This window comes from Leucopleurus acutus, assembly GCF_964270905.1.
Source record: "Leucopleurus acutus genome assembly, chromosome: 10".
NCBI classification, from domain to species: Eukaryota; Metazoa; Chordata; class Mammalia; order Artiodactyla; family Delphinidae; genus Leucopleurus; species Leucopleurus acutus.
The window spans coordinates 81,826,692-81,836,110 of record NC_139153.1 but is presented as its reverse complement, the minus strand read 5'-3'; the positions used below and the strand labels follow the sequence as shown (position 1 = coordinate 81,836,110).

Sequence of the window (9,419 nt, the reverse complement as noted above, 5' to 3'; positions counted from 1 at the left end):
CATAAAGCCACCTATGAGAGCCAAAGAGTCAGCTATAGTTGTCAGCTATGAGGAGGTTGCCAGCTGTTGCTGCCCAATCCCAGAAGTCCCATGTTTTCTCCTTCCCAGTCCTGGGCGTGGATCCAGGCTGAGCCCGAGCCTCTCCATCGGGACCCCCAGAAGTTAACTCTTCAAGCTAGTGGGTAGCACAGCTGGAATCTCGACTCAGGCTCTCTGGTAGCACAGGCTTGCTCTGGTTAAAGCTCTGAGGTTGGTTCACAGAGCCAGGGATGGGGAATTGGGGGATGCGTGGACCGCAGGTCATCTGCCAGCCCTCACCCCATCCCCTAGGTGCCCCAACCTCTCATGGAGCCCCGCCTCCCCTCTTTAGCATGACCTCTCCTAAGCCCCTCAACTGCCTCCTCACCCATAAAAGTGGCCCCTGATAGCCCTACTTGGTCCACTAGGACCCCACCCCTTGTGGCAACGGCTCCCAGAATAGGGCTGGACCCCTGATCCCAGCTGTGGCTATCAAGTTCCTTCCTGCGGACTTTGGAATCTATGGGGGGCATGTTCATTCATGCTGGGAAACCCCACTTGCCCTGGTGCTAAACCTGTAATCTGTGGACTCTAACCCGGAAGGCAGTCCTGTTCTGCCTGCACCTGGAAGCACAATCAGCTTGACGGCAGAGTGGGAGGAGACAGCAGACTAAGAGGACGGAGGAGCAAAGAGTGAGGGAGCAGCCCCGTCTCTAGGGCTTCTTTGTTCCCTATCCCTGGCCTTCCAAGGCCAGCGAGGTCCCTTCTACTTTCCTGCTCTTGGGTTCCGTGAGATACCCCTGTATTTGTATAACAATTCTTAATTTTGGCTCAAGCCAGCTCAAGTGGGTCTCTTTTGCTTGTAACCAAAGAGCATTAGGTACACGGTAAGAGCTCCAAATTAAGGGACCATTTACTTGTTCATCTTCAACTTTTGAGAGTGAAATGAGGCGCTGTTAGTGATTACACTGGGACTACAGGTATAAACTGGGATAACGCAGGCAAACCAGGACATCTGGTTCCCCTATCTGTAAGTGAAAAGAAAAACACACAGATCACTTTCATCTCCTTTTGTTCTTCAGGCAATCTGGGAGGGCGTATTAGGCGGGGGTTTTCATTTTTCTCTCTGAGACAAAGTCCGTGGCAGAAGCTGGTCCGAGGTGGCAGGGTTGGGGGGCGCGATGGAGATCCGGAGAGGCTCAGGCCCAAGAGTGGACGTGTTTTCTTTCTTGCCTGGTTGATGTGGAGGCGGAAAGCTGATTCTGGCTGCTGAAGAAGGTCAGGGCTGTGTTTCCCTTCCTTTCTTCTTGATAGATGAATGGGAAAAGGCCTGCTCTTTGATATGTGGATTTTCGAAGGCCAAGAGGGTTGGTGCCATTCCAGGAATATACTATTTTGTGGGCGGGACAGTGGGCAAGGACCTGAGGGAAGGAGTCAAGGGAGGCCTCAGAACAGCCCAAGTAGCCAGATGGCTGGAGGTCTCAAGAGCTCCAAGTGGCCAGGCTTGGGCCCCTGCCCGCATCTCCAGCCATGGTACTCGTAGGGCTGCTGCTGCTGCTGCTGCTGCCCTTGCTAGTCGGCACTCGCCTGCTGTGGGGCCAGTGGAAGCTCAGGAGCCTCCACCTCCCACCTCTTGTCCCCGGCTTCCTGCACCTGCTGCAGCCCAACCTCCCCGTCTATCTGCTTGGCCTGACTCAGAAACTCGGGCCCATCTACAGGCTCCGCCTCGGGCTGCAAGGTGAGCATCTGCTCCCTCCCTCACCCCACAGCGGTGTGGAGGTGGGGTCCTCTCCCTGCTGACACCCTGCTTTTCCTCTCCCCCAGATGTGGTGGTGCTGAACTCCAAGAGGACCATTGAGGAGGCCCTGATCAGGAAGTGGGTGGACTTTGCCGGCAGACCCCAGATACCATCCTGTAAGGGGTGGGGGGCATTTCTTGATGGAAGAAGCAGGGGCTATGGGAGGCAGGGAAGGTCAGGCCCGTGGCTTCCTTGGTCAGTTCGACCCCCCGCCCCCAACCCCTACTCACAGACCAGCTGGTATCTCAGCACTGCCAGGACATCTCACTGGGGGACTACTCCCTGCTCTGGAAGGCCCACAAGAAACTCACGCGCTCAGCCCTGCTGCTGGGCGTCCGCAGCTCCATGGAGCCCCGGGTGGAGCAGCTGACCCAGGAGTTCTGTGAGGTGAGGCTCGACTCCCACAGTTGGCCCAGGTCAGCTTCACCCCTCCCGGCAGCCTCCCTATTTAGTTCATGCTGCTTCTCCTCAGCGCATGAAAGCCCGGGCAGGTGCCCCCGTGACCATCCAGAAGGAATTCTCTCTCCTCACCTGCAGCATCATCTGTTACCTCACCTTTGGACACAAGGTCAAGGTTCTCTTGCCCTCACATAGGCTTGGGCCCCACCCCCCGCCCAGCCCCTCTCGTACCCTCTCCTGGTCCTGAACCAAAAGGATTCCCTCCTTTTCTGGCAGGAGGACACCTTAGTACATGCCTTTCACGACTGTGTCCAGGACTTGATGAAAACCTGGGATCACTGGTCCATCCAAATTTTGGACATGGTTCCCTTTCTCAGGGTGAGGAGGTGAAGCCCCGACACACCTGGTCCTGGGAGACAGGGCGGAGGTGGGCAGAGGCTCCCTTCCCAGCGGCTAAGCTCTCTTGCTGTCTGCCCCAGTTCTTCCCCAACCCCGGGCTCCGGAGGCTGAAGCAGGCCATGGAGAACAGGGACCACATTGTAGAGAAGCAGCTGAGGCAGCACAAGGTGGGAACCGTGCGTGCACCGGGCTCCTCCTCAGCTCACAGCAGTGATGCTACTGCCCCAGAGCTAGGCAGCTTCTTTGGCGCCCCACCAGTCCTGAACCTGCTGCCCCCTGCTGAACACTGCCCCCCGCCCCCCGAAGCCAGGCACTCAGGCTGGCTCCTCCTCCCCTCTCCAGGAGAGCATGGTGGCGGGCCAGTGGAGGGACATGACGGACTACATGCTCCAGGGGATGGGGAAGCAAAGAGTGGAAGAGGGCCCCGGGCAGCTCCTTGAAGGGCATGTGCATATGTCCGTGGTGGACCTTTTCATCGGTGGCACTGAGACCACAGCAAACACCCTTTCCTGGGCTGTGGCGTTCCTGCTTCACCACCCTGAGGTACGCCCTGGAGGCAGGCGAAAGGCTCCTTCCTGGCAGCTTGGCCAGGGCAGCGGGAACCCAGCTCGCTGAACCCGCCGCGGGCTGTGTTGGGAGGGGGGTTGCGGGGGAGTGAGTCTGGGGCGGGCTGGGAGGGGGTTCTCCTACTTGGCACAGAGTCTCCGGTGAGCTGCTCCAGGGAGTGGTGGGAGGCTGGGCAGCCGTGGGTCGGCCAGCGGCAGGGCTTGGGCCCTGGACCTCGGGCTTGCCCCACCTTCCCAGATTCAGCGGCGACTGCAGGAGGAGTTGGATCGCGAGCTGGGCCCCGGAGCCTCGGGCTCCCGAGTCCCATACAAGGACCGCGCTCGGCTGCCCTTGCTCAACGCCACCATCGCTGAGGTGCTGCGCCTGCGGCCCGTCGTGCCCCTGGCCTTGCCGCACCGCGCCACGCGGGCTAGCAGGTGACTCCCGAGGGGGGAGGGCCGAGTGGCAAAGGCCCCAGCGGGGTCCTGGCGGGCCTCTAACTTAACCCTACCCCTCAGCATCTTTGGCTACGACATCCCCGAGGGCATGGTTGTCATCCCCAACCTCCAAGGTGCCCACCTGGACGAGACCGTGTGGGAGCGGCCGCACGAGTTCCGGCCCGGTGCGTGGCGGGGCGGGTGCCCGCGGCGCGGGGGCGGCGGAGGCCGAGTGCAGGCGGCCGCTGAACTGCAGGTCCGTCCTTCCGCCCGCAGACCGCTTCCTGGACGCGGGCGCGAACCCCAGCGCGCTGGCCTTCGGCCGCGGGGCGCGCGTGTGCCTGGGCGAGCCGCTGGCGCGCCTCGAGCTCTTCGTGGTGCTGGGGCAACTGCTGCAGGCCTTCACGCTGCTGTCGCCCGCGGGCGCCCTGCCCTCGCTGCAGCCCCATCCCTACTGCGGCGTCAACCTCAAGATTCAGCCTTTCCAGGTGCGGCTGCAGCCCCGGGGCGGCGGAGGCCGGGGCGTGCGCGGGCGCCAATGACCAGGGACGGAGCCCAGGCTCACTGGCCTCGGTTTCCCCTTTTATTGCTCCCGTACAAACCCCTTCCCCCCCCTGTAAACATGGTGCTGTGAGATCGCGGGTGGAGAAGGCTTCCTCCGGTGGCTGGATGGTGAAGGTGGCCCTCGGCTCTTCTCTGAGCGCAACCCCTCAGTGCTCGGCAGTCATAGTAGGGCGCTGGAGGGCTGAGCAGCGGCTCAGCCTCCCCTGCCCGGGGGCGGGTAGCTTCTTGGTCTCAGCTTCATCTCCGTGAAGGGCACGGAGAAGTCAAAGCCCTTCCAGTAGTACCAGCTCACTCCCTGGGAAGGGGTTGTCGAGAGAGAGAGTCAAAGCCTGACATGCCATCTGCTCCCACCTCTGCTCCCCTCTGGCGAGATGGTTCCCACAAATCCATCAAGGATCCTCCCTCCCTTTATCCTTCTTAAACCCTCAATTACAAAGGACTGAGGCTGAATCCTGAGCTGTCCCTTTACATCCAATAAATCATCTCCTCGAGAAAACTTGCAGAGACTGGCATTACTGTTCCATTTCACAGACAAGGGCCCTGGGGCGCTGAGCGGCTAACTTGTCTTGTCACAGTGTGCGTCACAAACACCCAGGCGGGCTGAGCCCCCGCTCCGTGCTGCCTCCTGGACCTCTCACCTGGTGGTCCACTGTGCTCCCGTAGAGCCCGTTGAGGTTGGCATAGTGGCAGTTCTTATACCACCAGGCCCCTCGGTAAGAGACGGCACAGGAGATGAGCAAGTTGTTGGGGTCTCGGTCACGGGCAGAGAAGACACTGCCGCTGTGGTAGCTCATGGAGTCCCCTGGGCAGGGCGTGGAAGGCGCAGTGAGGGCCTCTCCTCCCCATTCCCACCCCGTCCCTGCCCCCCACCCCCAGGCCCACCCCTCACCTGCAGTGCCGTGGTAGCCTTCCAGGTGGAGGCGGTAGTACTCATCGGCCGAGTCTACTTGGAAGGAGTCGTACTGGGCAAACACGGCCTCGTCCCCATCCCGCAGGTCCACACGCAAGGAGTAGTCGCCGGCTTTGGTCAGGCTGTGCAGGGCGTCGTTGCCTGGGGGTGGGGAATGTGTGCTTATCGGGGTCCTTGTGTCCACAGGGCCCCCATCCCTTCCCTGGTCCCGCAATCCCTATGAGGCACTAACCCAGCCAGAACTCCTCGGAGATGTTCCCAAAGCCACGGGCATAGTCCTCCCAGTCTCTCCAGAAGTCAGTTTTTCCATCCATGCGGCGCTGGAACACCTGGAAGCAGGTGGGGGCACCATCAGCCTATGGCCCCGGGCACAGCCACCCTGCCCTGTGCAGACCCCTGGGCTTCTGACTGCCACCCACCAGCCAGCCACCCCCATCGGTCTCCATGTCACAAAAGACGTTCAGGGGCCGCTCGCGGTTGCCGTTGAGGAAGATGGTGGTGGTCCTTGAGGTGCTGACCCCGTTCTGCATCTCCTCCCCACAGTCCCGGGGGAAGGGGATCCGAAGTCCACCTGGGGAGAGGAGAGTGAGGGTCCAGTCCTTCTTCCAGATTCTAGACGCCCACTACCCACTCAGCCCCAACCTCAGGTCCCAGCGCCTGAGTACCAGTGGTGAAGGAAGTGGACACGGGGGGAGTGAAGCTGCGGTCCCACATGGCCCGGAGCCACGCGCTATAGAGGGTGGAGGGAAAGAGGCCGTGAAGCTGGTGAGAGGTGACCCCTCCTGGGAGCAGGATCTCCTGTGGAACAGACAAGGGGCAGGTCAGGGGAGAGAGAGGTGGGCCCCACCCGGGAGGCAGAGGCAGCACTTCCCGGACTGGAGCCCAGGGAGGGAGCTGGCCAGAGTGGCAGGGGTGAGGGCACCTGGGTCTGTCCACCAGGGGTGTTGAAGCTGAGCAGGTAGCCAGTTGGGGGGACTTGGGGTGCAGTCCAAGTGAGCAGGGCTGTGCGGGGGGTCACCTCCTTGGCCTCCAAGTCCTGGGGGGCCTCCAACCCTGGGAGGGGGAGGAAGAGAAGATGGAGATGAGGCCCATCCTGGCGCTCTCACTTCTTCCCTGCCCCCCAAAGCACCTCACAGACCGTACCTGTGGTGAAGGTGATGCTGGCTGGGGAGGTGAGGTTGGGGCCCCGAAGGCCATGCAGGGTCGCCGTGTAGTTGGTGTGGAGCACAAGGCCTTGCAGGGGGTAGTCCACGGCGTTGCCAGGGGCTGAGTCCTGTAGCGAGGGGACTGGGAGAGCGGGTGCGGCATCAGCGGCTGCCCTGCCGGAGCCCAGCCTGCCCTCTGCTCTCCCACCCTGACCAGTCCCCACCAGAGGCCTCAGCCCTGCTCACCTCCTGGGGCTGTGACCTTGATGTCATAGGTATCCACCGGGGCCTGGGGGGGCTGCCACAGCAGCAGGGCGGATCCTTCCGTCAAGTTCAGTGCACGCAGCTGGGTGGGGCCGTCAGGAACTGGGAGGAGGGAGGGGGCCCAGAGCTGTTCCCTGCTGCTCTCCCCACTCCTCGCCTTCCCAAACTCTGCTGGACCTCTCGTCTGCCATTGGCGCCTCCAACACCCCCTTTCCCTTTCCCCGTTCACTCTCAACTCCCACCCGTGCCCGCATTTTCTCCCGCTACTTCCTGCCCGGGGCCCGGACTGTCTCACCTGTGGTAAGGAAGCCTGTGAGAGGCTCACTCTCCTCAAAGCCACGGACGGAGACCACGGTCACGTCGTAGCGAGCGCCTGGGACGAGCCCCTCGAGTTTCTGGGTCCGGGCTCGGCCATCCACCTGGACACTCTGTGGCTCCCCTGAAAACACACTGGGCTGGGGAGGCAGCCAGGGAAGCAAGGAGGAGCTGCAGGGTGGGCAGAGCGCAGGGCGCAGGAGGAATGGGGCAAGTGACACACGGGCAAGAGGGTATCACCTCCATCTGCCAGCTGGTAGGAGACTTTGAAGCTGTCCACTCTGGACGGCGGGGGCATCCAGCTGACCTTGGCTGACGTCTCCCCGATCTCGCTGAACTGGAGGTCACGGGGGCGCTCCAGAGCTGACGGGACAGATGTGCCAAGGAATCATGGTGAGGGCAGAGGGCAGGGAGGCTCCTGCCCCGGGCTTCCCACCCTCCTTCTTCTCCCTGGGCCCCACGGCCTCCGGATGTGCTCACCACCCCGCCTTTCCTCTAGGCCTAGAGATGGAAGCCGCTCCGCAGACTCCAAGCTCGTCACCACTCACCAACTTCCCCTCTGGCTGAGGCACTAGGTGCCACCCTAGGGAGTACAGAGACCCCCTACTTCGGGGCAGCATGTGTATGTGCCCAGCATGGGGCCTTACCTGGGCTGAGGGTCCGGGCTGTGCCCTGGATGCCGTCGGCCTTGTGAGGCCCGCGCAGCCCATACAGCGTAAGGGTGTACAGGGTCCCTGGACTCAGGTCCCAGAGCATGGCCGAGCGCCGTGTCCCTGGCACCGTCAGCTCCCGCTGCAGCGGGGGACGTGGATGCAGCTCCAGGGTGCTCAGTGACGGGACCCCAAAGCGGAGCAGGAAGGAGTCAAAGGCCTCGGGTGGGGCCTTCCAGCTGAGCCGCAGCGAATTGGTGGTGACATCAGTCACCGACAGGTGGGACAGGCGGGGCCCTGGCTCTCCGGGGGTCTGCCCAGCAGGAGCTGGCCCTGCAGAGTGGGTGGGAAAGAAGGCTTTGGAGACTGAAGCACACCAGCTAGGTGACCTGCTGCTAGATCCCTTCCACCACCCCACCCTGGCGCTCATTTCCTCATCTGCAAAATGGAGCTAACGAGGGGCTGGCATCCACGGGTCGGACATAGTGACGACATGTACGTGTAGAGTCGAAGGCTGTGCACGCGCCCCTTCCTCCCTCCGTGGCGCCCTCGCGGTGTTCCTTCCCCATGGTCACTGCTTCTGGGTGCCGCCTTTCGCCTCTTCAGTCCCAGACCAGAGGCAGGCAAGGCCAGGCCCTACCCTGACGGTACCTGTGGTGCCCTCGGCTGAGACGGGCCCCAGGCGCTTCCCTTCACGCAAGCCGTAGAGGAAGAACTTGTAGGAGGTGCTGGGCTCCAGGCCTGACACGAGGACCTTGTTCTGGTCGCCACCCACGAGCAAGGCCTGGGGCTCCCCACCTGTGCTCTGATACTGGACCACGAAGGAGTCAAAGGGGCCCTGGGCCACGCTCCATGAGAGGCGCAGGGAGTCTGGGGACACGTCCTTCACTGCCAGTGCCCCTAGGCGGGGCCCTTCAGAGGGCTCGGGGGCCTCCGTGGCCAGGTGCGAGGGTGCTGGCATGTCCTCTTCTGGGGCTGCGTGGGAGAAGCCCAGAGAGAAGCTGAGTGGGGCTGGGGGGGGCGGGGCCCTCCCACTCCATCTCACCCTCCAGAGAGGTGATCGGGGCTGGCCGAGGCAGGGGACCTCACGGTCCTGGCCACGGCAGCGTGGAGAGAAGACAGGACTGAGGCTCTCCTAGCATCTTCCTTCTCTTGAATCTGCCACAACCCTGCTTGGGCACTGACTCCTGCCGCCCCTCGGCCTCTCTTGAGTGCCAGCCCAGTGGCCCCATGACCTCTCTGTGGGGCTCCTTTGCTGTTTGAATCCGGTGCTTGCTTTCTCCATCTTCACCCTGATGTCTGAGCGTGCCCCACTCTAGATGTCTGCACGGGCCCTGTTCCCTCCCCAACCTGCCAGGGCGCCTGGTGCCATGGCTTGAGGCAGGACTAACTTAGTCCCTCCCTGAGCTCAGGGCATGTGGTCCTCCCTGCCGAGAAGAGCTGAGGATGGAACTGGCTGGTGAACTCGAAGGGCGCCTCCTGCCAGCCAGGTTGGCCCCGCCACCACCAGGCTGATTTGAGGTGGGTGTTAGGAAATCTGGAAGGGGAACTCCATCAGTGCAGCCACTCCTGTTGGTTTCTATGACCCTGGCCTGCTTTGTTTTCCAGTAATTTTCCATTTGAGAAAATGCTCCTGACTCATCCACGGGAGGGGGTTTGCCCTCATCTGGGCAAGGCCAGCGTGCCAGGAAGTAAGAGCTGCCCCAGTAGAGTAATGGGGAGCAGCTGGCAGCACTGGGGCTGGGTGGGGGTCGCAGATTAGGGACCACTGCCAGGGCTTTGCCTTGCCACCTGTCCTGGCTCCTGCTTCGGACTGACCCCTCGATCACGCTGGTTCCGAAGCTCTTCCTCCCCTGAGCCCCGTGCAAGGCCCCCTTACTGCTCTACCTCGCCCACTCGTGCCAGGCCTTCAGCACAGAGGTGTGAAGACACCCACTCAGGCCGGCTGGCTAGGACCGAGCAGGACAGCCTCCT

At 62.3% G+C, this 9,419-nt stretch overlaps 2 protein-coding genes across 2 annotated transcripts in view; one reads left to right on the top strand and one right to left on the bottom strand.

Annotated features, from left to right (window-relative positions):
- The first annotated feature begins 707 nt into the window (after positions 1–707).
- On the top strand, positions 708–4,158 carry CYP21A2 (cytochrome P450 family 21 subfamily A member 2). Its single transcript, XM_082848481.1, has 10 exons — positions 708–1,756; positions 1,843–1,932; positions 2,049–2,203; positions 2,289–2,384; positions 2,492–2,593; positions 2,695–2,781; positions 2,957–3,157; positions 3,419–3,597; positions 3,679–3,782; positions 3,874–4,158. Exons 1-10 carry the CDS (start codon positions 1,549–1,551, stop codon positions 4,137–4,139), a joined length of 1,488 nt encoding a protein of 495 aa, XP_082704607.1. The 5' UTR covers positions 708–1,548; the 3' UTR covers positions 4,140–4,158.
- A 168-nt stretch (positions 4,159–4,326) lies between these two features.
- The window catches only part of TNXB (tenascin XB), a 60,240-nt gene continuing 55,147 nt past the window's right edge, over positions 4,327–9,419 (bottom strand). Inside the window, exons 30-42 of the mRNA XM_082848480.1 lie at positions 8,097–8,420; positions 7,443–7,778; positions 7,036–7,158; positions 6,776–6,919; positions 6,463–6,582; positions 6,215–6,358; positions 5,994–6,124; positions 5,737–5,869; positions 5,491–5,642; positions 5,304–5,400; positions 5,051–5,212; positions 4,800–4,963; positions 4,327–4,456 (exon numbers count right to left, since the gene is read on the bottom strand). Of these exons, the coding sequence (XP_082704606.1) occupies positions 4,355–4,456; positions 4,800–4,963; positions 5,051–5,212; positions 5,304–5,400; positions 5,491–5,642; positions 5,737–5,869; positions 5,994–6,124; positions 6,215–6,358; positions 6,463–6,582; positions 6,776–6,919; positions 7,036–7,158; positions 7,443–7,778; positions 8,097–8,420 (2,132 nt within the window). The 3' untranslated portion in view covers positions 4,327–4,354. The remainder of the gene's footprint in view (positions 4,457–4,799; positions 4,964–5,050; positions 5,213–5,303; positions 5,401–5,490; positions 5,643–5,736; positions 5,870–5,993; positions 6,125–6,214; positions 6,359–6,462; positions 6,583–6,775; positions 6,920–7,035; positions 7,159–7,442; positions 7,779–8,096; positions 8,421–9,419) is intronic.

Bases quoted from the DNA above. Each gene is read 5' to 3' on its own strand.
- CYP21A2 (XM_082848481.1), top strand. From the start codon at position 1,549: ATGGTACTCGTAGGGCTGCTGCTGCTGCTGCTGCTGCCCTTGCTAGTC. The intron at 2,385-2,491 runs GTCAAGGTTCTC...CTTTTCTGGCAG, and splicing joins ACCTCACCTTTGGACACAAG to GAGGACACCTTAGTACATGC. The intron at 3,783-3,873 runs GTGCGTGGCGGG...TTCCGCCCGCAG, and splicing joins GCCGCACGAGTTCCGGCCCG to ACCGCTTCCTGGACGCGGGC.